The sequence below is a fragment of the Pollicipes pollicipes genome, unplaced genomic scaffold, assembly GCF_011947565.3.
Source record: "Pollicipes pollicipes isolate AB1234 unplaced genomic scaffold, Ppol_2.1 Scaffold_6138;HRSCAF=7277_pilon_pilon_pilon, whole genome shotgun sequence".
In the NCBI taxonomy this organism is placed as follows: domain Eukaryota; kingdom Metazoa; phylum Arthropoda; class Thecostraca; order Pollicipedomorpha; family Pollicipedidae; genus Pollicipes; species Pollicipes pollicipes.
Genome location: NW_023596818.1, coordinates 5,781,810 through 5,808,755, shown reverse-complemented (window position 1 = coordinate 5,808,755; position 26,946 = coordinate 5,781,810). Strand labels below are relative to the sequence as shown.

Sequence of the window (26,946 nt, the reverse complement as noted above, 5' to 3'; positions counted from 1 at the left end):
CAGCTGAATACTACCGACATATCTCTGCCGCGCACTGCATCACGCTGGTCGAGGGAAGACTGGTAAATATAACATCGCTAACGCCACCTTTTCAGTGTGTAAGCGCCAGCGCCACCTATATGTCAGGACCTGCCGCGTCACGCCTTGACGCGTAAGGCCCTGGCAGCTTCTGCGTTCAGAAGAACGAACTCTCCACTGCATCCCAATGTCGCAACAGCCGTTTGGTGTGGCATGTTTTGTAATAACAGGCGCGCAATCGCGCTCTCTGGATCGAAAACATCATCTGCAGGACATCGTCTATATGCTAACAGCCGAGCGCAAAACAAAGACGGCGACGTCGGTTTGTAGCAGGCGATAGAACACTTCTTACGTTCGCGCTAGAATGCAGTCAGAAGTGACGCTGGTGTTGATTCAGAGCGCCGTGCCCCCTCCCCGGCCACCCCCAGCGGCTATTTCGGCTCACCGAGCGGTCGAAGAGCGGGTCCTCGCAGCCGCGCCGGGCGTACGACGGTGAGCGCTCGGCCGCCACCTTCATGTACTCGCGCAGACGGGACGGCAGCCCCGTGTCGCGCAGCTGCAGCAGGTACGTGTCCGGACCCTGCTGGTAACTGGAGACGGGCGGCAAGGGGTCAGTGAAACGAACGCGGGTAAGCGTCCGGGCCCTGCTGGTAGCTGGGGACGGACGGCACTGGGTCAGTGAAACGAACGAGGGTACATGCCTGGAAATATGCGAGCTGATCTGATCAGGTACAAGCCTGCAGTATGCGCGGCATGGCTAAGCGAGTGGCTTTCCACGGGAAAAACCACTAGCTCGGGACCGCCAGAGAAGGACGTCCGTGATTCATGCCCGTTACGTCTGCGCGCGAGCTCTGACAACGAAATGTCGTCACTCCCTTTCCACCGTACCAAACGCAACAATTTTCTCTGCCACCTCTGCCACTAACACTGGTGTTCGAAAACCTGTCGTCAATCCTGGGGCGCGGCGGAGTGCTCTTCCTAACTTGTCTCTCCCTCCAAACCCTCTGAATCACTGGCTCCCGGTGCCGACCCAGCCGATCTCCGTACCCCTTCCCTCCTTCCCCTACACTCACTGGCTCTCGGTGCCGACCCAGCCGATCTCTGCACCCTTCCCCTCCTCCCCCACACTCACTGGCTCTCGGTGCCGACCCAGCCGAACTCTGTACCCCTTCCCTCCTCCCCTTACACTCACTGGCCCTCGGTGCCGACCCAGCCGAACTCTGTACCCCTTCCCTCCTCCCCCTACACTCACTAGCCCTCGGTGCCGACCCAGCCGATCTCTGTACCCCTTCCCTCTTCTCCCACACTCACTGGCTCTCTGCACCCCTCCCCCTCCAAATACACTCACTGGCTCTCGGTGCCGACCCAGCCGATCTCTGTTCTACCCCCCTCCCCCCTCCTCTCCTCCCCTACGCTCACAGGCTCCCAGCGCCGACCCAGCCGATCTCTGTACCCCTCCCCCTCCCCCCTACACTCACTGGCTCTCGGTGCCGACCCAGCCGATCTCCGTATCGATGGGCTCGTGCCCGTCGGGTCCGTCCGGTTCCAGGCGCGGCGGCTGCCACTTGACGCGCCGCGTCGGCTCCGGCGACGGCGGCGGCGTGTACACCACGTCCGGCGGGTACACCATGCAGCTCGGGTGCGTGAACGCGGAGCTGAGCGGCCGCCGGCGGAACCACGTGCGGCACGAGGCGTTCCGGTACCAGTCCCTGGCGAGGAGGCGCGCGTCAGCGACGACACAGGGCGCGCGTCAGCGACGGCACAGGGCGCGCGTCAGCGACGGCACAGGGCGCGCGTCAGCGACGGCACAGGGCGCGCGGCACGTGACGGCACAGGGTGCGCGGCACGTGACGGCACAGGGCGCGCGGCACGTGACGGCGCAGGGCGCGAGGCAGGTGACGGCACAGGGCGCGTGGCACGTGACGGCACAGGACGCGCGGCGCGTGACGCGGTACGACGCCGATCCTCGGCAATGAGGTGGCAGGAGCGTGGGGATCGGCGAAGCCAGCACGTGGGATGCGAGGCACGCTGGAGAACAGCTGCGTTCTCGACAGGACTACGGTGCAGTGTTCTCAAACGTATGAAGTCAAATGGTTAGATGCAGTTTTTAGGATGATATGCCAGTTACGCCCCCATGCTTAACCGCAAATATCCGTCACGGGAGAGTAAATGATCGGCAGTGAACACCGTCAGCTATTCGGCGGGCCCACCTGCGGAGGCGGCCGCTCCGATCCCTCCGCGCCCATCCGTCCCTCCAGGTCATCTCACCTGAACTTCTCCAGGTAGATCTTGAGCCGGTCCGTGGAGACGTCCTTGACGGTGGGCGGCGCGTGGTCGGCGAACTTGAGCCAGGGGTGCCTCAGCGCGCTGCGCACGTCCAGGCGCTCGCCAGGCGCGAACACCAGCAGCTTGGCGATGAAGTCCTTAGCCTCCTCCGAGACGCCCGAGAACGCGTCCAGGTCGTAGTCCATCTCGCCGCTCTGGATCTTCTTCAGCGTCTCGCGGTCGTTCTCGCCTCTGGATGACGTAAGGTGGCGGCGTGGGGAACGGTTCGCGAGTGAAAATGTTCTCGAGTGCATTGACAAATCACTGAGGCTTACGACAAATCCCCTCAGCGCGACACCATTCCCCCTACACTCTAGTCCTGCTTTTCATCCCTCAGCGTTGAGCCCAGATTTGAAACAACCGTTATCGGTGACAGCTATTGAAAAGTGCAGTGCTCATGCCTGCATAAAGGAGTCTTCTGCCACCACGTTAAAACCACTTCACTTGTTTTAATTTGCAAATTTGGGTACTAGTATCCATAATTAGACCAGAAACATTATTTTAAACAAGCTGCGAGCCAACAGAAGCCTGCGGCTGAACGGCGTGGCAGCAGCGCAGCTGAGCGGAGCGGCTGACCTGAAGGGCGATATTCCGGACAGCAGGAGGTAGGTGATGACGCCCACCGACCAGATGTCGGCTGGCAGGCCCACGCACTCGCTGTTCACGATCTCCGGCGCCACGAACTCCGGCATGCCTGCGAGGTCGACGTGAAATCAGGCATACGTCACATGCGCGACGGGTAGGAACAACATTGTTCAGTGCCGCCAGCACCAACGTATGAAGTGCAATCATCATGTGCAGCATGTTCAATCCGAATCATTTTCGGCTCCCTTGATACAAAATACACATCAGTTGCCTATGCAAAATACACATCAGTATGCCCAGATTCATAAAACTTGACAGATTCAAATTTGATTACATTATTTTGAGATAGTACTCCCGGCCCGCACCAGCATTTTACCCCCGGCTTGGGCTGACGACGTACCGTAGTCGAGCCGCTCTGGCTTCTGCGGGTTGATGTGGCGCGAGTAGCTGAAGTCGATCAGCTTGATCTCGTCGCCGCCGGGCCGGGTGAAGAGGATGTCGCCAGGCTGGGAGCGGGGGCAGCAGGCGCACCGGTCAGCCTCGGCCGCGGCAGCAACAGACCAATCACACCAAAAACACGGGGAAGCGTGCACGCGGTGAGCTTGTGATCTCACCTGACGCACAGTCATCACGCGGTATATGTTTGATTTCACGAGCAAGGGAGGCTGCTAGATCCGTTACGGGGAGATTTCCGCACTACAACTCGCACAAAATGCCAGGGTACTTCTAATGCATAAACAAAAAAACTGCGGGTGCACTGAGCAAGACGCATGATGAATTGTTCAATGACGTCAACAAGACGGAATGTCTTACTAGTCTTCAGCTGTCGAGTTGGAGACTCACGACGAACATAAAGCAGAGAAACATATCCATCAACCTAAAAAAAGAAAAACAGTGGACGAAGCCAACACCCCAAGCGACACACCGCCACGGGTCGCTCGCTGGTCTCCGCCCTCCGCCCGCCCTCACCGTGAGCCCGAGGTGGCCGATGTGCTTGCTGTGCATGTGCTGCAGACCCCAGAGCGTCTGCCGCACGACGCTGGCGATGTCGGCCTCGGTGTAGGTCGGCTGGCGGCAAAGCGCGGGCAGCAGCTCGCCGCCGGCGCACAGCTCCTGCACCAGGATCAGCTGCCGCGGGGACTCGTACGCGTCGTACAGGCGCACCAGGTGGCGGTCGCTCAGCTGGTTCATGATCCACATCTCGTTGTTCATCGCCTGGCGGTGCTCGCCCTTGCCGTTCATGCACTTGGCGGCGAAGTTGCGGCCTGGGGGAGGGCAAGGGGGGGGGGGGCTTCAGGGGCCCGGACAAGCCAACGACACCCTGCCGCGGTGACTAACGACTCGTTAGCTAAGCGAGGAGACAGCGGTGTTCAGGAGTGCGAAGCGCACACAATGCGCCGAGCTTCCTTTTCAGGGGCATGAGTGCCAAATCGTTCCAGCTCACGTACAGACCACCTTGAAACGTCGGCTGAATTCTGAGAAAACGAACAACTCATGACCACGGACCAGTGACGCTATTTCAACCAGGCTGGATCAACCATTGCGCGAGAGCAAGCGCCAATGAGCTTCCTATCCTCAACTGTAAACACAGCGGGGTACTTTAAATAAAACGTCCGCGAGACCTGAGGCAACGCTCCTCGCCAACTTAGCGAGGGACGTTGCTTGAGCAGCAGACTATCAGCCTCCCACAGAAGGCTGGGGGGGGGGGGGGGGAGGGAGGAGGAGGTGATCGCACCGTTGTTGCGCTCCACTACGTGGTAGGTGATGCCCTGAGTGCCGCGGCCCAGCTCGTCGCCCACGTTGTAGAAGTCCTCGAAGGCCTTGGTGCGCGGCCGCACCGAGCGCGCCGGCGAGTACGAGATGTAGTTGTACATGGCCTCGTCGTACTCCACGTGCAGCATCGCCTGAGGAGGGCCGGGGGGGGGGGGGGGCGTCAGTAGCCAGCGACAGACCGGGGGAGAGAACGTGGGGCAACGTAGCGCGAGACGGCGTGCCGGAAGGGAAGCGGCGCCCTAAGACAGCTGCTGACGCCGAGCCACGACGCCCGCCATGACTACGCAACGACAGACAACCCTTGCAAACGCTCCCCACACCAGCCCAGACAGCCGCGACGCAAAAGCGCCACAGCGGCACCCGCCCTTCTAGCGCCTCCCGCTTGGCTCACCGAGGCCGAGGTGGTGCCGGCCACGTTGGTGGCGCTGATGGAGTAGAGTCCGTTGTCGCGCGGCACGCAGCCGTTGATGAGCAGCACGCACGTGTCCGGCTCCTTCCAGTGGATGCGCACGCGGTCGGAGGGCGCCAGCGGCAGCCAGTCCTTGTACCAGCGGATGTCCGGGCGCGGCACGCCTGTCACGCGCGCCTCGAAGCGCGCCTGGTCGCGCTGCATGACGGTCGCCTCCTCCGGTGTGTGCGTGAAGCGGGGGTGCTCGGCCACGTGCAGGGTGACGCGCTGGCGAGCCTCGCCGTGCGGGTTGGAGACGATCGCCTCGTACACGCCCTGGTCGCGCTCCAGCATCCTGGCGACGGGAGGGCGCGGTCAGGCAGGGTGCGGCGCTCGCGGGGGGGGGGGGGGGGGGGGCAGCGGAAGACGCGACAGACACGACAGGCAGCCGTGGCAGAGGCAGCTGTGGACAGCGTGGACTTCCGCTGCGGCGGCAGCGGATCGGTAGGTAATTACACACGGAAGTCAGCCGCACAGACAGCACCAAACCGGCAGGCCATTTGACGGCGAGACCGGCGCGCGCATGTGGTCTCTCCGCTAGAATGTGAACAGGAGGGAATCGAACGGCCACACCGTCCGACCTCACGCTAACAGGACGTCAAAGGGTGTGGATCACGCTCCGAGCCCATCATAGCTCCACGCCCAAAACACTACCAAACGCCCACTTTTTAACAATATCCTTCCCGCCCCAGAAACAGTCGGCCAGCAGCGCACTTCATCTCCAACACATCATTCACCCAGTGTCCAGCTCTCCGGGAGTTTCCCGGCCGGTGCACTCACTTGTTGACGAAGAGCGTGAGCTCGCCGGCGCGCGTGAAGCTGTGGCTGTACCGGCCGCCCATCTCTATGTCCGTGCCGTTGAAGGTGAAGCGCACATCGGGCATGGGGTGGCCGTACACGAACCACTTGAGGTCGGCGCCGTGGCCCTTCACGCCGTACTGCGTGCCGCGCTCCTGGCGCAGGAACCTGGACGAGTCGACGGCTGTTAGGGGCCCGTTCGGCAGCGTCGGTGCCGCACGACGGGGGTCACCGAGCGGGCACTCGGGCACGACAAGGGCGCGACATCTGGATCGAGCACGAGCAGGCTTACGTTTGTGGGGCGCAAGTTCACACCGTGTCGGTACAGTTAGAGTCGGAGGTGAAACGTGGGGTAGAAATTCGTCGCATTGCTGTGAGGTAGAAACGTGTTCTGTCTAGTCACGTATCATCGAACGCTCGCAACTACAGAGGCCACCCGCTCAGCTATTCCAGTATCAGCCGCTGTCTACACACGACAAGCGCAGCATCTCCTCGCACAGCTCTTATACGTACGATCAGAGACACCTGCCACACGATACTCGCCGACTAGAGCGGACTACCAAACGCTGGGCGTGCCACCAAGAAGCAGAGCAAGTCACGGTAAGTACGCTCCACTAGAGCGCAGCAGAAGCGGGGAAGGCGCGCTCACAACACCGACCATTGCCGAGCCCGACAGCACCTGACGGCCGCTACCTACTGCGCTAGAACCGAGACGCCAACAGTCAGAAGCAGACACTCCCCCGTACAACTCAGGTGGACACACAGAAGACCGGGGAGAACGCTGCCGCCTAGGTGCCAGTCGGGCGTAGAATGCGAGCGACGACAGCAGAGCTCCAGCCTCGCCGAAGCTCTGCAGGACCTGAAGCCATGCTGAAGAGCGAAGCGAACAAAACACGGCGGAAGCGGGAAGCTGCAGCGAACGGCACCATTGCTCGTACCTCGTGGCAGCTGGAGAGAAAAGAATGAGGGCAGACTGCCGCCGACCAGAGCCGAACGGCAGAATCGGCTGGGCGGGCCGGTCAAGCACGCCAGAATCGGGCGCCAGACACGCAACGACGAGCGGAGGCGTTCACAAATCCGGGCCGAGGTTTATTCACAGAGCGTTGTGAGTCGGTGTTAGTAGTGAGGCACGCAAACACGCAGGCCGCGACCAGGCACGCGGGAAGGGGTTTGAAACAGCAGAACGACTTCCAACGGTGCCAGATTATCAACGGAGACATCACACGACGTTAACCCCACCTCCCATGAATTCAATAAAGAACTTCTACACGTTGACAGTGGGCCAGAGCTTTGTTAGAACTATTTGACGCGTCATGCTCAGGAAAGAAGACGACGACAGAAGTCTGGAGTCTATCGAAGATTGCATTGTAGCGCATTGCAAAAGAACACCTCACGCACGCTAAAACGAGCTCCATTTTCATCCACAACAGAAAGGAGTGTTCTCATGGGTAAGGACATTGTTTGACATTGTGTAAAGGCATCTAACTCGTCGCACTCAGAAAAGAAGACGGCACAAACCCGGAAACTATCTAAGATTGCATTGTAGCGCATTGCAAAGGAACACCCACACGTATGCCAAAACGAACTCCATTCACACCACACAAGTGCTCCGACGAGAGCACGGACACCAGACTGCCAGCCCCTTTCCGCCTAGTGGCCATCCTCCCACACCCTAGCCAACGCTCCCGGAGGCGTCGCAGCGCGCCGCCCTCGCCAGCGCCGCCGCTCAGTCGTGGTCCATGAACCTGCTCTCCCAGGCGTCGATGTCGCAGCAGCCGCGCAGGGCCGCGCCCCCGTGCGTCACCATCTTCTCGAACTCGCCCTCCCAGTCGCGACGCGGAGAGAGACGCTCCTCGGCGCGCGGCACCGGCGCGTCCACCTCCTCGTTGGTGATCTCGGAGAGCGCGCGGCGTCGGCGACGCACCGTCTCCAGGTGGCGCGCGGCGCGCGCCGCCCGCGCCGGCCGCAACGAGCCGTGCAGGCCGGCGCAGCGCTCGGCGAGCCGACCGGCCTCCTCCACCTGGCGCCGCACCAGCAGCCGCTCCACCACGTGCGAGACGGGCCCGACGTCGGCCGGCGCGCGGCGGCCGCCGTCCGGCGCGTCGGCGGCGCGCGCCGGCCGCGGTGCGCGCTCCTCGCCCGGCTCGACGGCGCGGTAGTGGCGCCGCACGGCCGTGCCGTACTGCAGGCTCAGCGGAGAGCTGTCGCGGCGGCGAGGCGGGTCAGGGGGTCGGCGGGAGGGTCAGGGGCCGGCGGACCGGGGCGCGGGCGCAGGCGGTGGTTCGGACAACGGACCAGTTAGTGGTCACACCATGTTACACGATGCAGTTAATAAAATATGCCTTGGTAAAATTGGCGAAACATTGTCAGTTCATGTCACACTATTAGGGCACATTCATACCCAAATTGCACACCTTACGTCGGATCATTAGGGCTTTCATTAAACAGGTACCGGACAGCTCACGCCAAGCAATTAAAACCTGTCATTGAACAAACATAAAAAGACGAACCCGTTAGAAAATTAGACAACCATCTTTCGTCAAAAACAAATACGTGACGTCATTCAAAGACGTTCTCCACGCAGCATGCCGCACACGGAGGTTAGGTGATGTCACACCGTGACTTACGTGGGCGGATGGGCGCGCCCTCCTGCCCACTTCTCCATGTCGAAGTCGCGCGGGAAGTAGGAGGAGATGTCCGGCTTGAACTGCTCGCCGTCGGGCAGGTAGGGGCCCGACTCCGGCGGCTCGGGCACCAGCCGCTCCCTGTCAGGGGAGGGGGCGTCAGAGGCCGGGCAGGTAGGGGCCCGACTCCGGCGGCTCGGGCACCAGCCGCTCTCTGTCAGGGGGAGGGGGTGTCAGAGGCCGGGCAGGTAGGGGCCCGACTCCGGCGGCTCGGGCACCAGCCGCTCTCTGTCAGGGGGAGGGGGCGTCAGAGGCCGGGCGGGTAGGGACCCGACTCCGGCGCCACGGGCACCAGCCGCTCTCTGTCAGGGGGAGGGGGTGTCAGAGGCCGGGCAGGTAGGGGCCCGACTCCGGCGGCTCGGGTACCAGCCGCTCTCTGCCAGGGGGAGGGGAGGAGGCGTCAGAGGCCGGGCAGGTACTGGCCCGACTCCAGCGACTCGGGCACCAGCCGCTCTCTGTCAGGGGGAGGGGGTGTCAGAGGCCGGGCGGGTACGAGCCCGACGTTGGCGGCTTGGGTACCAGCCGCTCTCTGCCAGGGGGAGGGGAGGGGGCGTCAGGGGCCGGGCAGGTAGGGGCCCGACTCCGGCGGCTCGGGTACCAGCCGCTCTCTGCCAGGGGTAGGGAGAGAGGGCGTCAGAGGCCGGGTATGTACGGGCCCGACCCCGCCGGCTCGGGTATCAGCCGCTCACTACCCGGAGGAGGGGGAGGGGGTGTCAGAGGCCGGGCGGGTACGAGCCCGACTCCGGCGGCTCGGGCACCAGCCGCTCTCTGCCAGGGGACGGGGCGTCAGAGACCGGGACAGCTACTGCCCGGGCGGGCGATGGTAGAGCTGTCTCTCTCCACACCGACGCACATTACGGAAACTGCGTCCACCTTTTGCAGCGCATAGCCCCTGTCATGTCCACGGCGCGCGGGTGATGCAGTTCGGGCACGATTTCCAACAGATTGTGGCTACGGTCTCGGTGCAGTTCTCAACGCGGACGATGAGCCATCCAGCGTGGTGTTCCCGATGTTAACCAGTGGGCGGGCACGTACGTTCACAGACGTCACACCTCGTCCGGGTGGCGATCGATCAGACTCACCTCTGCGTGGTGATGTGAGGCGAAGGCTCGCTCACGCCGTACTTGTTCTCCACCTTGATGCGGAACTTGTAGTCGCGGTGGGGCTCCAGATTGCGGATCTCGACCGAGCACCCGCGCACACCTGAACGACGATGTCGTGGTTAGCAGGAGCACTTGTCGCCACGGGTCGAGGGACACGTGGTTGCAGACGATTTGCGAGGAACATCTCGTTCGTTGCAGACGGTTGCAGGTTGCAGACCTCGCTCATTGCTTGGCTGCAGACGTCATGCGAGGAACACTTCGCCTCCTTCATATCGCGGGGGCAGTGCCACACTTAAAGCGAAGTAGCGTCCGGAAATGGTGGGATAAATATGCTGTGTCTATTCGTGATGCCGGGAAGGCGATCCCCACAGTCCTTACGCAACGGCTGGTGTCGGTCACAAATCCCAACGGTAGCCAGCGCCGGTGCCGTCAATGGAGGACGTCACTACGAGAGCACCGCCGGCGCCGCCTCGTGCCCACCTGAACGGACGGTAAACCAATCTCCGCGCGGCACCTCCGCCATCTCCACGTGATAGGTGACGGGGATCCTCTGGCCGGCGGTCGGTGACGGCCGCCACGACAGCGTCAGCTGACGGTCCGTCATCCTGGCGGCGGAGCGGGCCGTCAGACGTCATCACCAGACGTGGCGCTGGCACCAGCGTCACCGTCGCCGTCACAGTTACGGCAGGAGGTGGTGGTAATGCGTTGTGGGACGCCAGGTGGGAACCAGTCGCTGTAGGGGTGTTGACAGCAAATCCTGGCATGGATATAGATGATGTAGCGAAACGGGCATTGACTCTTGTGTAGGCTCTGTGACCACGGTGCGCTTTCGGCGATTTTGCAAACCCTGAGGCCAGGCAACTCGGTGTGCACTCGGCACTCAGCGTGTACTCGCCGACTTGGTGCGTACTCGGCACTCGGTGTGTACTCGGTACTCAGTATGCAATCGGCACTCGGTGTGTACTTGTCAGACCGCAGGTGAGAACGTCGGTAGGCGGGTATGGATCACACACCGACACAGGAAAAGCGGCAGCTGCGCCCCGATCCCATCCAACACCAGCGAGAGATACGCCACTCCCAGAAATACGCAAGCGGTCGCACCTCGAACGGTCACGCAGCCAGGCAGCCTCGGAAAAAAACGTCGCGCTGGCCGGCAGTGACGGCAAAAGATCATATCCGCTGACATCGCAGAGGATATGACTGGGCGGTTGGATAGTGAGTCGCTGCTGCCCTGGATATGACGGGAAATAACGCCATTGGTCATTTGGCTGACCCGGATATGACGGTACCGAGCTGACCAGGATATGACGGGAGCGAGCTGAATTGGATATGACGGGAGCGAGCTGACCTGTATATGACGGGAGCGAGCTAACCCGGATGACAGGACCGAGCTGACCTGGATATTACGGGAGCGAGCTGAACCGGATATGATGGTACCGAGCTGACCTCGATATGACGGGAGCGAGCTGATCTGGATATGACGGACGCGAGCTGACCTGGATATGATGGGTCGATCCGAGAGCGGCATGGGCACACCAGACTTGAGCTGCTGCTCCAGGGCGCCGTATTGGTCCTTCAGGTTCTTGGACGGCCCGCTGTCGAAGGCTGCGAACGGTCCGGACGGCGTCACCGCCGGTACAAATACTGGGCACAGCGAGAGGGACACCGAGCCGGCCAAGGCAGCGCAACATGGAACCCCTGGGCGGAATGATGTTGACGTTGTGTAGCACAGTTCAAGAGGCGACAGAGCGTAATGAGAATACGACACAGCGGGGCACTGAGAGATTCACGCCCCGGTACTCCTGCGGAAAACGCACGAACCGGACAACGGCAGGGGGCAAACAAAAAACTCCTTAGCAGACACACTGGCAACATCTTATTCGCCTCCCTCCCATCTGAAAATACCGCGCCTGCGACCTCTCGGAAGAAGGGAGGGGGGGGGGGGGGGCACGCACTGTCGTAGGAGAGCTCGGATTCGCAGGCAGCCTCGCCGTGCGTGTTGAAGATCTTCAGCTTGTAGCGGCCGGCGTCGCCCTCGTCGGCGTGTTTGATGATGAGCCGGATCAGACCGGATCCGTCCGCTTCCATCAGGATACGGTCACTGGGAACCGGAACGGTGGCTGAGGGGCCGAGTCGCCCTCCAGCAATAGCCCGGGCCGAACCACCCCACCGGATTACACGGTGAGGTCCCAGCCATTTATCGCTACGCACAATCAGGACACTATCAGTAAATGCGATATCATGGAAAACACCTGCCTCCAAAACTTGCACATCAGTAACACAGCGTTTTACATCATCACCTAAGACAATCTTGCCTGCTGAAAGCACAGCTGGAAATGCCCACGAAATAGCAGCAGCCGGCAGTTAGTGTCAGTCTAAGCACGTCGCGCAGCGGGGCGTGTTCGAGGCGGCCGGCGCCGGCGCCGCGCGTACCTGGGGTACATGCGCATGTCGTCCCTGTACCACTCGAAGTCGGGCTCGGGCGTGCCGGCCACGCAGGCCGTGAACTTGCCCTGCATGCCGGGGAACACCTCGCAGTCGCCGATCGTCTTCAGGAAGTAGGGCGGCTCCGGCTTCGGCCGGCGCACACTGCCCGGGACGGAGCCGGCCGTCAGAACGGCAGGAAATGGTGACGGGGGAGGGGGGATGCCACGATAGAGCCCCGGTGCAAATGACAGTGGCAATCAAACAATCTTGACAGGAATGCCTGCAGATTGCTAAGGGAAATTTACGCAGTGTGGCCGCGAGCGAGATTACAAAGATCAGATACAAGACTGGAAAAACGGTAACCATTCAACGACTGCGAGCAGTTAGATCGAGCACAAGGCATTTCTGTTCATCGGCGATGTTTTTGTCAGCGCCCATGTGTCCAAACGAAGACTACCCACTACCCACCACCAAGCGGTACCTTCACAGCCTTAACCCACTGCTGGTCTCCCGCACGATCGAGTGGGGTGTCACGCAGCCTACCACTGAACCCACTTCCACCGAGCGTGCGCAACCCGGCAGGGGCCGCTCCCCGCCGTCGCCACCCACTCACATGTGGTCCACCACCTCGAGGGTGGCGGAGCACTTGGCCGAGCCGTCGGCGTTGCTGGCGACGCAGCTGTAGACGCCGGCGTCCTCGGGCGTGCAGTCCAGCACGTACAGCGCGCACATGTCGGCGTCGCGCTTCACCTTGTACTTGGCCGACGGCCGCAACGGCTTGTCGTTGAAGAACCACTCGACGTCCGGCCGCGGGATGCCGATTACACGGCCCATGAACTTGGCGTCGTACTTGGGCATCTGCGGAGGGGCGGGAGCGGTGCGGTGACGGCGCAGCGTAGGGACAGGGAGCAGTGCGGTGACGGCGCGGCGCAGAGGCGGGGAGCGGTGCCGTGACGGCGCGGCGTGGGGGCAGGGAGCGGTGCCGTGACGGCGCAGCGCAGGGACGGGGAGCAGTGCAGTGACGGCGCAGTGCAGATCGGCCGACAGCGGTGCCGTGTACGCCGGCGCTTGGCAAACAGCTCAAGTCCTCTCCCGCTTCCGCACTTGCCCGTTCTAACTGTTTTGGTGTACGTTACCACGGACTGAATTGGAGATCCACAAGCCTTCGGATGCTACAGATAGCGCAGAAAGAATCCAACGATGTATGCCAGCGCGAAAACCACACATTTTTAACAGTCACGATTTGGAAAAATCCGTCATGACGCAGGCGCACGGCGTCAGGCACATATGCAAGGCAAACTGCTTCCACTGACAGACTACAACGTCGGATCCGCAGACTGCAGGCCGCGTCCACCACCAGTCAGTCCCCACAGACCAGTCATCCCCCACAGACCCGTCCCCGACCCCAGCGTGACCGCCGCCGCGGCTGACCTGCTGCAGGTCGGTGATCTTCTGCGGGAAGTGCGGCGCCACGTAGGTCTTCTTGACGCGGACGTCGGCGGCCGAGTCGGCCTGCCCCCGCGGGCTCGTCAGCACCACGCGGTACTTGCCGGCGTCGGCCACCCGGGCCGGCCGCAGCATCAGCGTCAGCTGTGAGCCGAGGGCAAGGGCGAGGTCAGAGGTCAGGGGTCAGACGTCAGTGGTCAGCGATCAGTGGCTAGCGATCAGTGGCCAGCGGTCAGCGGTCAGAGGTCGGAGGTCAGCGGTCAGAGATCAGAGATCAGCGGTCAGCGGTCAGAGATCAGCGGTCAGACGTCAGCGATCAGTGGTCAGCGGCTAGGGGTCAGCGGTCAGCTCAGGGGTCAGAGATCAGCGGTCAGCGGTCAGCGGGCGCTGGTGGCGCTGAGAGTGACGTGCCCGATCGCTAACCGCTCCGAGCGATTCCGAACACGACGGCGCTTACTCGTGATGGTCTGATTCCCCATGCGTAACGTTAGCCCGTCGTTACAAGACAAGATTTCATGTTCCGTCAAGCATCTGCTGTGAGGTGTTGTATGAGACTAACCCACAGTGCTGTCTGTCGTCCTTCCCATCCCCCAGCGTAGTCAGCTGTGTGATGATTACGATCCATGAAAATCAGCCCAAATCAACCCATGTCCTATTCACTAAAGCTTCAAAATCAGCCCAAGCCCAGTCTTATGCTTGGCTGGTCTCTCGCCGATCCCTGTTTCCACCGACACGCTGTCTCCGCGACGGACGCCGTCTGACATCCCCCTCCTGCCCCCCCCCCCCCCCCCCCCGGACGGCAGTTCCACCTGCCCACCTTGTCGCCGTCGTAGCTGGTGAAGAGCCGCTCGTGACGGGGCAGCGGCTCGCCGTCACGTGTCCATGTGACGTCCGGCAGCGGGTTGCCCGTCACGTCGGCCGTCAGCAGCAGCACGCTGCCCTCATTCACCTCCGAGTCCCGCAGCGGACAGGTGAAGGCGGGCGCGCTGTCCTCGCCCGGCCGCTGCTTGCCTGCAGGGGATGGGGCGGCGGGCGGTCAGAAAGGCGGGGCAGTAGGTCAGAGGGGCGGAACGGCGGGCCATCTGACGGGAGGGGGAGGGCAGCGGGCGGTCAGAAGGGCGGGGCAGTAGGTCAGAGGGGCGGAACGGCGGGCCATCTGACAGGAGGGGGAGGGCAGCGGGCGGTCAGAAAGGCGGGGCAGTAGGTCAGAGGGGCGGGCAGCAGGCAGTGAGTGGGAATGGAACGGCAGACGCTGAGAGGGAAGAGGTGGTCGGAGGAACTGACCAGTCCATTCGACTCCGATTGCGACGACACGCGTAGTTAACTGGGAGCCACCATGCCACAGGCCGTCCGTTCGTTTAAGGATCGTCACAAACACCCCCAGTCGACACGAGGTTCGAAAGGCAAGCACTGACACCGGTACGACCGTTCGTTACTTTGGTCGGTTAATGGCATCAGCACCTTGAGATTATGCAACTGATAACAAGTTCTGCAGCGGTGCACATACCACTCCCCAGTGACCTCTCTGTCCCCCGGGAATAGCCGGGGAGCCATTCTCGTACAGGATGTCCTTCACCTCGGGTCATCCTCAGAGGCGACCCCGTAATGCTATAAGTCGGCCCGGTTCGGAAGAGAACACGTGTTTGTTCGCAGTAACTGGGGACAATCTCTCTCTCCCATTCCATTCAAACCATTCATACCGCCTTCCCGCGCACGCCCGTGCCCGGGCGCCGGACACCGTACCTATGACGTCGAGCTTGGTCTCCGCCTCGGCCTCGCCCTCGGGGTTGGAGATCTTGGCAGTGTACCGGCCCGAGTCGGCCGGCCGGCAGGCGTCGAACTCGAGCCCGAACGTGCCGTCGGGCAGCAGGTAGGGCCGCACGCCGTCGGCCGGGCTCAACGGCTGGCCGTCCTTGAACCAGGCGACGGTGGGCGGCGGGTATCCCGACACCTTGCCTTCGATGCGCGCCGGGTAGCCCTCCACGGCGCGCACCGGGCGGAACGTGTCTTGCATCAGCGGCTTGCGGTGCGGCGCTGGCGGGGGGGGGGGGGGGGTCAGAGGTCAGAGGGGAGGGGTCTGATGACAGAGCAACCGCCAGCAGTGGACTCCCCGACACCGAGAGATAGGGACTGATGTGGACGCCACAGCCGGCACCACGCGCTGCCACATGTGCAGGTATCTCGGTGAAGTCCACACAACAGTCAGCGCATGCCACGGTGCTCCATATCTGACATTCTTAGCGGTCGCATGGTCAACGAACTTCTGCTTAAAGTAGACATCAGGCTTGGTCATTTAAACAAACGCGCAGAATGGCAAGCAGTGTGTGATGTATTACCGTGGTCACCAGATTTTATGTACAACTTGATTGACTACCGTGGGCAGATATTACCAACCATACAAAATCTAAATGAGCCCAATCATTTCATGTTCAGAAACGTATGGAAATGAAAAAAGACTAAACTGCGCCACCCGTCAATCTGGCGTGTTGCACTCGTGCCTCAACATGGTCCACCGCGAACACGTCTTTCTGAGAGTGGTACAAGGATGATTCCTACAGCCCAGCCCATCCGTATGCGCCGCGCCAACAGCTGTCAGCCACACATGTTGTTCTTCAAGCTAGCCAACCCTTGACCTGGTGCTGATCTAAACGCCATGGCTCGAGGGGGTTATGGCCTCAGCATACCCGCCATATCTAGACCCACATGCAGTCCCCTCAACTTGTCTCTGTTGCACTTGCTAATGTTAGTATTGTTTCCGTGCCCGAAGGAGCAGTTGCATCACCTACGCCAACACAGGTCATGCCCCGTGTCACCGTGTCCTTATTCCAAGACTTCACAGGAACATACAAGGTCATCGGTGAAGAAAGATTGAAGTTAAGATCGCCCAATTCGGCTTTAAACTGTGTGCCATGAATCATCACGCCGAGGCCACCACACCAACGTAAAACTTGCTATTGGCAAAATATCGACAACGCGGGCGTAATCCGCCGGCCGGACAAGCCGATAGGCATTGGCGGGCATCGTCAGGGGGCGCGTTGATGGCCGTCATCATTACACTTGCGAGCACCACATCAGTCCGTGTGTTCAGACCATCCGGCACCAAATCGCTTAAAATGTCCAGCATCATGGTCACTTAAGAATGTACAACCAATAACATCAGATTAGAAAAAATGCAGAAAGCCGCGCCGTCCTGTGGCGTATATGCAGAATCCGTTGCAAAATTGTCACGACTCGATGGAAAAGGCCAGGAGTCGCCCCCCGTATGTGCAAGCCAGGCCGAATTCAGTACAGCCGAAGTTTTTCACAGGCTCCTTGCCAAACTCACCATACGTGACCTTACATGTTGGGCTCAAGAATTCTGCAACCACAGCCAACACACTCACTAGGAATCGAGTACAGTGCCACGGGCTCAGTGCCTGAATGTTTCAAGCCAGTACGAAGACAAAAAAGCAAGACACGATAAGTGGTAGGACACCTTTGGCCATCGGCACGAAGATGCAATGGACGTGAACTGGATGGCATGCAACACAAACACTAGAACTACAGAGCAGACAAAAATATGATAATCTCATCAGTCAATTGCTCGGTGACAAAGAGACTTGAACTTCAAACAAGCGTTTACAGAGACGCCATAATCATGACGTCATGCCTACACACACATGCGAAAATGACGTCAGACACCTGCGCTCGACGGTGACGTCACACTCACGTTCAACGGTGACGTCGGCGTCGATGGAGGCGTCTCCGAGGTCGCTGACGGCGAGCACGGAGTAGGTTCCGGCGTCCTCTGGTCCCGCCTTCTCGATCTCCATGATGGTGGTGCCCTGCGGCGTGGTGGTGATGGAGATGTGTTCGGAGCCGTGCAGCGGGCGTCCGTTCTTCAGCCTGACGACGGAGGGGGGGGGGGGGGGGCAAGCGTGAGAGCGTGACCGGCCGCCGGCTGGCCCGACGCCAGGCGGACCAGGGACGCGGTGGACGTCGCGGGCATGCGCTGCCGGGCCGGCCAGTCGCTCGGGGCGCAGACCGGCACAGTCAACCAGCAATCAGTGTGGGGCGGCTGCACGCTGCCGAGCTCTCGGGACCCTCTCCAGGACAGGACCCCGGCTCCACCGGCGTCCACGCTCGCGCAATGGCAGGCGCGCGGCCGTCGCCGACTTGGACGTGCCAGTTGTGACTGTGTGGATGGTGTCCAACGCACACAGAAACCCTCATCCCAAAAAGTTCACGTGCAAATCACGAACGATCTGTTACAAGTATGAGCAGCATGACCCGTTTGTCAGCCATGATCGCATGCTTCACTGCAGTCAGCCACACACGACCCCACAGTCCGGGTGTCCTCGCCGGCCCGGCGGACCTGAATCCCCACGAAGCGGGCGTGGTGACGCCCACACGAGCCGCCCGCCTCGGACGCACCATTTGAGCACGGGCCGCGGGTAGCCAGTGACCCTGGCCTCCAGCTTGAGCGGCTTGCCCTCGGTGACGGTGACGTCGCCCATGGTCTGGTCGAAGCGTGGCTTCCGCGGCACACCTGGGGAACGCGCGCCGATGATCAGCTGATCAGACGATGGCCGGCAAAGGACTTAAACCAGCAGGAGCGTCAGTCAGGCAGGCCGACTTATTAGTAGGTAGGAAGGATTATTAGTGGGTATTACTTAGTAGGAAACTCGGTAGTTTGGATGCGGTATGCGCTATAACCGAAGCAGACCACGCTATTGGATAGCCAGGACAGAGGTCCTACCACTAAGACAAGGTAACTCCTGCGTTGTTAGCGTTATCAACTCCTGCCTACTTCCTGAGATGAACAAGCCAACAGTTGACTGCATATCGTTTGCTTTCACACGTCTCGATTTCTCCAGTTTCCGGGGACACAGCTGGCAATGGGGCCCATCCCTTACCCTCCCCCCCCCCCCCTCCCGCACCCAAAGTTACGTCACCTAACCCAGATCCGCCACCTGCTGTCCCGCTGGTGGCGGATCTGGGTTAACCCGCTGCCCCTAACTGCCCCTAACCCGCCACCTAACCGTCCCGCCAGACCCCGTCACGTGACGTGCCGGCCGCCCGGCCGGCTGGCGCTCACGGTCCACGGTGACGGCCGACTCGGTGCTGGCGTCGCCGTTGCCGTTGGAGGCGACCATGCGGTACCGTCCGGCATCCTCCGGCCGGAGGTCCACCACCGTGAGCCGGACCGTGCCGTCGTCCAGCCGCTCCAGCCGCACGCGGTCCGACGGGCCCAGGGGTTCGCCGTCCTTGTACCTGAAGCGGGGTGAAGGGTGTGGATTCTGGGGGCGCACGGCGCGCGCAGGCCACTAAATTGATGGAGGGGGGGGGGGGGGGGTGCACTGGTCACCCACCGCTCCCGGAAGACGCATTCTCAGTCTGCGTGACTGCAGACGGTCTCCACGGGCTGTATGGCTGGGATGTGAACCACTAGATCACTGCACGGCCTCAGACAGCTTTCATCAGCCCCGGCCCACTGTTTTTTGACTAGCAAGAGCGGACAAGACAGCAACGGAGCAATCTCAGCAAGAGTACGATGACCGTTTTATAACGCGCAAGGGAGTTGCGCTACCTTCAAGTAATACTTCTAGCATTTGAGGTGACGCACACCCGCGCGACCAAGCCCAGGCGTAACTCCAGAACGACTTTCATTGCATAGCAGTCCAGACACGGGGGCCGTGTTTGCATAACATTGCAATAACACGGCTCCCGTTCGCCCATTATCGCCCAGGCCGGCCCTCACCAGGTGATCTCCGGCGCCGGGCTTCCGTCGGCCTTGGCCTCCAGCACCAGCGTGTCGCCCTCCTCCTTCTTGGAGAAGGTGGGCAGCCGGGAGCCGATGACGGGCGGCAGCACCTCCTCCGACACCTTGCACGAGCTCTCCGCCGAGCCCACGCAGTTGATGGCCACCACGCGGTACTGCCACACACGGAAGGAGCACTCCATACTGGGACCGCCGGTACCGAGGACCACCCCTCGTCGTGCGGTTCAAGTTCGTGACGGGTCGTGAAAAACTAGCTCATGATTTCTAGCAGGTTGGCGGGCTTCAAGAAAGCGGTGATTACAGCAGAATGTTCCTGACTTACAGCGCCACCCCACTTTCAACAAGCTAATGTAGGGTAGGGGGAATTAACCCTTCCAGTAAAAATGCTTTCGGATCCTACCTAAATGTCCCAACACTTTACAGAGGGTGGATACCAGTTCGTTCCGCCTGTGCGTATTACTTCCGCACACATTCCATTCCATGAGACCGTGCACCGGGCACCTCGCCCCCTCCCCCCTCCAGGCCACGGGAAGACGGTGATGATCCAACACTCCACTCACGGCGCCGTAGTCCGGCGACGTGACCTCGTCCACCTCGAAGCGGAACGTCTGCTCGTCCAGCCGCTGCACCGTCAGCGGCTTGTCGTCCTTGAACCAGGTGACGTCGGGCACCGGCAGGCCAACCACCACCGTCTCCAGCAGCAGCTTCTGACCGAGCCGCGCGCCCGTGTTCAGCAGGCGCTTCTTGAAGGTCGGCACGGCCGCTGTCGGTCGGTCAGCAGCGGTGTCAGGGACGGACACCAGCGCGTGCCATCGCCGGTGTCACGACGGTGTCGAAACATCGCGGTCCATGGAGGTATGTCACGCACCGTTGTTCCTGACAAGTATCAAAACGCCCCGCCCGTATTCGGTCCCACGGCTTAAATATGTGACTTATACCTCATTGCAAAACTCCTGAGATGGTGAAAGGTTTGATACGACGGATCTTATATTCACAGTGAGCGTTAATATAACAATACGTTGATGACAGCTTCACAGGTAGCCGTCTAACAGGCATGTTCATAAGTATCCCTCGTACCGACACTTTCACGCACTCACTCACTCACTCACTCACTCACACATCCCACCATCCAACACCAAAAGCCAACTGAGCACGGGAGAGCCTTCCGCTCCACATCCCCCCCCCCCCATCGGTGCGCCCCGGCCGTCCCGTCACTGACTGCGCAGCAGGAGCACGCCGCTGCCCGTCGTCTCGCCGTGCACGTTGTCGGCCACCACGCTGTAGACGCCGCCGTCCACCATGCCGACCGTCTCCACCGTCAGGGTAGTGCGCGTGCAGTCGGTGTCCGTCTCCACCCGCACGTTGTCTGTCGGCCTCACGTCCACCTTGTCGTGTTGCCTGCCGGTCGGGGGAGGAGGGTGAACGGGGGGTGGGGGGGGGGAAGAGCTGGGGGGAGTGGTCAGCTGGTGTGGTGACGTCACCAGTCGAACACGATGCTCGTCAATAGTCTGCAAGGCATGGTGTTCGCTTCAGCCCGTCAGCGTTGGCATGTGGTGGTAACTTTCCTTACAGTCCCTAGGCTAGTTCACTGGGTCCCTTACGAGAACGATTGTCGTAGGCGACAGTCTTTCCGACAATCGGCAATCACTGGGGGCTCCAGCTCCTGTTCTAGAGAGCGGGAGCTAGCGCCCCAAATTAACGCGGAGCTGCCGACGGGAGGTTGTGACGCTGGCGGCTCGAGGCAGACTCACCACTTGAGCCGGCACTTGGGGTTGGCCTTGACCGTGGCGTGGAAGACGGCCTTCTCGCCGGGGACGACGGCGATCTCGCGCAGGCCTGATATCTCCGGCTTGAAGAGCACCTCCAGACGTGACTGGAGACGCCGCGAAGGACGATGGCGGTCAGAAGCAGCAGCGCACAGCACGGCCGGTCACGTGATCATACTCGCACAACATGGAAGGAGGACTAGTCACTACCAGCAGGCCGACCATTGAGTCGATACCGGTGTTCGTTAGCCACCGTTCGAACGGCTTTACTTATCATTACCTTGAGGGCGCAAAGCGGTCCCAAACAACAAAACCGCCTCGCCGCATTACCGACCGAGCCGAACTCCGACCACTCGTCGGAAACGACAAACCAACAACACAACAGCCCTCGGAAAATGCCCAACCCTCATCGCGCGAGGGCGCGCGGGCAGCGAGGAGAACGACAGGCGGCCACTCACCTCCTCGGAGGCCTCGCCGTGTTCGTTGATGGCCTTGCAGGTGTAGAGGCCCATGTCGTCGTCGGACGTGCGACGGATCTTGAGCGTGTACACGCACGTGTCCACGTCCTGAGTCATCATGATGTTGGTGTCCGGCGCCAGCTCGACACCGTCCTTGTACCTGGGGAGGCAACACGCCCTGGTGTACACGCCTGCTTCAAACGGGCATTTAGCAACCAACACATTTCCAGCAAAGCAAAAAAACTGTCCGGGGCACCTGCGTTTTGACGTTTGCTAACCATTCATAGTGCTTCGTCATGGACAGCTCATTGCGTCACCAGTTACTTGAGATATTGTTTCCCTGCAACGCAGTAACTCCTGGACGTTAAACAGGACTCAGAACGACGGCAATATGAGCAAGAGGGAGATGGCACGCGGTCTGGCGTGCGCCGTGTTTATGTCCACGCACCAGCGGATCTCGGGCTGAGGCTGTCCTCGGATCTCCACGCTCATGACCGTCTCTTCGCCCTTGTGCTTGACGTTGTCCACCAGGTGGGTGAAGAAGTGGGGCTCTTTCAGGTCACTCAGAGCTGTCGGTGAGCACGCCACACATGAATGACACTGACACTGACACATGACACCACCGGCATCACTGGAAAACAATGACATATTCTCCGGGGGGGGGGGGGGATTTCATGAGGTCATGACTCACTGCTTTCCTCACGTAGTAACGGATCAGCTTGGTCATACAAGTTTTTGCGACAGCGACCCAGCAAGCAATGCGCCAAAGAATGGGGCGAGATAACCGTATTCACAGCGCCTATCGCATCGTATCGGGCCAGTAGAAAGCCGATGCGCTCTATATCAATCATCATCCGGGCAACAGACACGTCTTAATATTAGCGCACGCCAGGCCCCATCGTCGCAGAACAGACAACGTGTCGCTACTAGCGACGCACCCAGAGAAAAGTCAACATACTGCCGCAGCTACACGGCATGGCGCAGAAACTCCTTGCAGGAAGAGGCGCACTGTCCCCTTGGTATATCCAACCATCGCTACACGCGACTGCCGGTAATGCCATCTCCCGGCCGACACGACAACCACACGAGTTTGCGCCTGAGCACTCGAGCAGATCCCAGCCTGCAGACCTCCCATAGACTCACGTTTGACGATGAGTTTGCACTGCTCGGTGACCTCGCCCATGCGGTTCTTGAGCGTGAGCCGGTACTGGCCGGCGTCCTCGTACCGGACGCGGGGGGATGATGAGCCGGTACCGGTGGCCGTCCTGCTGGATTACGTAGTTCTCCGACGAGTGAATCTCGTTGCCGTCCATCATCCTGCGGCGGGTGGCGACGTCAAAGAAAGGCAGATGGGGTCACGGAGGAGTGGGCGGGGTCACGGGTGTCACGGAGGAGCGGACGGGGGTAACGTATGTAACGGAGGACCGGACAGGGTACCGGGTGTAACGGAGGACCGGACGGGGTAACGGGTTGTAGCGGAGGAGGGGACGGGTTCACGACCGCAGTGGAGAAACGGACAAGACACGGGTGTCACAGAGGAGGGGACGGGTTCATGGGCGTAGTGGAGAAACGGACGGGGTCACGGGTGTAATGGAGGAGCGAACGGGGTTATGGGTGTAACGGAGGAGAGGACGGGGTCAGGGAGGAGCGGATCGGGTCACGAGTGCTTCATAGTTTGGAATGCCATTCAACGGTTAGAAGCCGCACTGCAATAACCAACCATTGGTTTCTGAGCGTTGTTAATAAACCATGACCACTGTTGGCAAGAAATCCAGCCGGCGATGTGTGAACGCTCGGGCCCAACTTCCAGCCACGGTGGCCATGGGGCCCGACTCACGAATGACGTCAGCAGACCACCTCCGACGACACGAGCCGAGCGAGCACCCGTGACTGCGCAGCGAATGTGGACAACAGAGCGATCGTCTGAGCCGGTTTGCGCCGCTCGTGTCTGCGGCCAGCGTGCGCCTGCTTTTGTGTGTCAGCTCCGCCAGCCGCGGGCGCGAGACTCACCAGTGAGGCTCAGGGATCGGGTTGCCGTAGCCCTGAATGGTGAGGATCTTGTTCTCGGTGATGAAGCAGATGAGATCGGTAAACTTGGTGAGAATCTGCGGCATTGCTGAAAACATACCGGAAACGTTTTACACTCGGATACGCCACATCCGGTTTCGTACGCTCCGGAAACGTTTTACACTCGGAAATGCCACATCCGGTTTCATACGCTCCGGAAACGTTTTACGCTTGGATACGCCACATCCGGTTTCATGACCAAGCAAAAATGTCTCAAAAAGACCCACGATCTCTCGATGCGACATGCAACACACCATGTTTATTACGAGCATTTAAGGAGGCGTGGTCATTCAAGGTGGAAACAATGTTTACTTCGAATGAACTGTTGGTGTAGGGACCGCTCACCTCATCCTTATCCACGGCTGGCGTTGGCTGGCAGATAAATCAATGACGCGGTTAGTCCATACATCACTCCAGCATGCAAAGCAATGTTATAGGAAATAAAGGGTGCCTGTAAAGTTCGCATCGTCAGATAACGGAGCTGGAGGCAAAATCAATCAACTCGCGGACTGACCGTAGTCATAGCAAATCGCTCGTCAGAATTTGCATTAAGAAACCATCGAATCGGTGAGAGTGGCTGCAAATCATAAATTATTTCGCAATTCAAGTGCCTGAGCGGTGATAAAAAGCTAGAGCCATAAACCCGCCGTGTGGCCTGCACCACACACAGCCGGGCCGAAATCAAACGGCGGTGAAGCCCCAAATCGTTAACCACCTCAGGCGGGCGCGAGTGCCCGGCGCTCGAGATGCAGATAGAAGCCGAAGAGATCGCGAGCCGCCCGTCGCGCCGCTCACCTAGCTCGCCCTCAGTGCGGGTCTGCGGCAGCGGCTGCGAGGGCCAGATCGTCACCCACCGGCCGCCGCCCGTCAGCTCGGCCACAATCTCGGCCGGCGTCTTGGGCCGCGAGCGCGTGTTGAGCACGCGACGCGCCGGGGGCGCCCGGAAGCTGTCCGTGTCGAGGTCGGCGAGGCGAAGCTTGCGCAGGCCCGGCGGCGGCCCGGTGCGCCGGCCCCACGGGCTGAACAGGCCGGCGTCCGGCCCGGACGCCAGCACCACGTCCTGCGGCATGCGCCGACCGTGCAGCGTGAACTGCGCCGGCCGCGGCCCGGCCTCCGTCTCCCAGTCGCGGAGCGTCACGTGGCCGAGCAGGCCGCGCTCGCCGGGCGCCGGCGCGCCCTCCGCCGGCGCGCGCCGCCCGTAGATGGCGTAGTCGACGGGCCGGTACTCGCGCGAGCCGGCCTCGGCGCGCTCGTGCAGGATAGCGTGGCCGCAAATGTCGTACTCGGAGGGGCTGACGTCGGGACGCCGGGCCGGGCCGGGCCCCTCCGGCAGTCGGTAGCCGTACACGTCGTACCGCACCAGCGGGTAGTCGGGGCCCTCGTGCCGGACCGTGTCGGGGACGATTATATACCCCAGTATGCTGTACTCGCCAGGAATGTCTTCATATCCAAGACCGCCGTGCGGTATTTTGTAGTCTCCAGGATAGCGGCCCATTCCCTGACCGTCGTGAGGAATTCTTCGGCCATGGATGTCATAGCCTCCGGGACGACGCTCCGGTCCTTTACCATCGTGAGGAACTCTCTGCCCATGGATGTCATAGTCTCCGGGACGACGCTCCGGTCCCTTACCATCGTGAGGAATTCTCTGCCCATGGATGTCATAGTCTCCGGGACGACGCTCCGGTCCTTTACCATCGTGAGGGATTCTCTGCCCATGGATGTCGTAGTCTCCGGGGCGACGCTCCGGTCCTTTGCCATCGTGAGGAATCCTCTGTCCAGGGACGTGGTCCCCGGGACGACGCTCCGGTCCCTTTCCATCCCGCGGCACCCCACCTCTGTCCATATCAAAGCCGTGGGGCTCATAGTCCGGTCCTCGCAGCCCATAGAGCGGGCCGAGGCCGTGCAGATCATAATCGGCCGGCATTTGATCTTTCCCATCGCGGGACGGCTTCCGCCCGAACACGTCGAAGCCTATGCGATGATACTCAGGTTGTTTGCCGCCGTCCATGTAGTCCAGAAGCACATAACCGTAGATGTCATAGTCCGCGGGCTCGACATCCACGCCTATGCGGCCATGTGCCGGCACTGAGCCATGCCCACGGTCAGGAATGTCGTAGCGTCCAACACGGTCCTCCCGTCGCTTGCCAGCCATGGGAAGGTCATAGCCGTAAATATCGTAGCCTGCAGGTCGATGGCCAGGCTGCTTCGCATCGTGAGGAATTCTTCGACCATGGATATCATAGTCTCCGGGGCGACGGTCCGGGTGCTTCGTATCGTGCGGAATTCTATGACCAGGGATGTCATAGTCTCCTGGGCGACGGTCCGGGTGCTTGGTATCGTGCGGAATTCTCCGGCCATGGATATCATAGTCTCCGGGCGACGGTCCGGGTGCTTGGTATCGTGCGGAATTCTCTGGCCATGGATATCATAGTCTCCGGGGCGACGGTCCGGATGCTTGGTATCGTGCGGTATTCTATGACCAGGGATGTCATAGTCTCCTGGGCGACGGTCCGGGTACTTGGTATCGTGCGGAATTATTTGACCATGGATATCATAGTCTCCGGGGCGGCGGTCGGGGTGCCTGGTATCGTGCGGTATTTTATGACCAGGGATGTCATAGTCTCCTGGGCGACGGTCCGGGTGCTTGGTATCGTGCGGAATTCTTTGGCCATGGTTATCATAGTCTCCGGGGCGACGATCCAGGTGCTTGGTCTCGTGCGGAATCCTATGACCAGGGATATCGTAATCCCCTGGGCGATGATCCGGGTGCTTGGTATCGTGCGGAATTCTCTGGCCATGGATATCATAGTCTCCGGGGCGACGATCCGGGTGCTTGGTGTCGTGCGGAATCCTATGGCCAGGGACATCGTAATCCCCTGGGCGACGATCCGGGCGCTTGGTATCGTGCGGAATCCTATGGCCAGGGATATCGTAATCCCCTGGGCGATGATCCGGGTGCTTGGTGTCGTGCGGAATTCTCTGGCCATGGATATCATAGTCTCCGGGGCGACGATCCGGGTGCTTGGTGTCGTGCGGAATCCTATGGCCAGGGATATCGTAATCCCCTGGGCGACGATCCGTGCGCTTGGTGTCGTGCGGAATCCTATGGCCAGGGATATCGTAATCCCCTGGGCGATGATCCGGGTGCTTGGTGTCGTGCGGAATTCTCTGGCCATGGATATCATAGTCTCCGGGGCGACGATCCGGGTGCTTCGTATCGTGCGGAATCTTATGACCAGGTATATCGTAATCCCCTGGGCGATGATCCGGGTGTTTGGTATCGTGCG

At 60.8% G+C, this 26,946-nt stretch overlaps 1 protein-coding gene across 1 annotated transcript in view; it reads right to left on the bottom strand.

The window, feature by feature from the left end:
- The window catches only part of LOC119106103 (obscurin), a 35,115-nt gene extending 9,961 nt beyond the window's left edge, over positions 1-25,154 (bottom strand). The window contains exons 1-32 of the mRNA XM_037229699.1: positions 24,843-25,154; positions 24,455-24,719; positions 23,603-23,708; positions 22,736-22,857; positions 22,041-22,161; positions 21,593-21,752; positions 21,120-21,241; positions 20,588-20,766; positions 19,929-20,131; positions 19,348-19,523; positions 18,685-18,860; positions 18,021-18,135; positions 17,317-17,492; positions 15,351-15,641; positions 14,425-14,618; positions 13,593-13,751; positions 12,775-13,019; positions 12,168-12,323; positions 11,690-11,835; positions 11,231-11,339; positions 10,215-10,339; positions 9,714-9,834; positions 8,575-8,712; positions 5,930-6,115; positions 5,093-5,444; positions 4,664-4,832; positions 3,898-4,193; positions 3,329-3,434; positions 2,920-3,037; positions 2,287-2,535; positions 1,497-1,727; positions 464-608 (exon numbers count right to left, since the gene is read on the bottom strand). Of these exons, the coding sequence (XP_037085594.1) occupies positions 464-608; positions 1,497-1,727; positions 2,287-2,535; positions 2,920-3,037; positions 3,329-3,434; positions 3,898-4,193; positions 4,664-4,832; positions 5,093-5,444; positions 5,930-6,115; positions 8,575-8,712; positions 9,714-9,834; positions 10,215-10,339; positions 11,231-11,339; positions 11,690-11,835; positions 12,168-12,323; positions 12,775-13,019; positions 13,593-13,751; positions 14,425-14,618; positions 15,351-15,641; positions 17,317-17,492; positions 18,021-18,135; positions 18,685-18,860; positions 19,348-19,523; positions 19,929-20,131; positions 20,588-20,766; positions 21,120-21,241; positions 21,593-21,752; positions 22,041-22,161; positions 22,736-22,857; positions 23,603-23,708; positions 24,455-24,719; positions 24,843-25,154 (5,769 nt within the window). The remainder of the gene's footprint in view (positions 1-463; positions 609-1,496; positions 1,728-2,286; positions 2,536-2,919; positions 3,038-3,328; positions 3,435-3,897; positions 4,194-4,663; positions 4,833-5,092; positions 5,445-5,929; positions 6,116-8,574; positions 8,713-9,713; positions 9,835-10,214; positions 10,340-11,230; positions 11,340-11,689; positions 11,836-12,167; positions 12,324-12,774; positions 13,020-13,592; positions 13,752-14,424; positions 14,619-15,350; positions 15,642-17,316; positions 17,493-18,020; positions 18,136-18,684; positions 18,861-19,347; positions 19,524-19,928; positions 20,132-20,587; positions 20,767-21,119; positions 21,242-21,592; positions 21,753-22,040; positions 22,162-22,735; positions 22,858-23,602; positions 23,709-24,454; positions 24,720-24,842) is intronic.
- Positions 25,155-26,946: the final 1,792 nt, after the last annotated feature.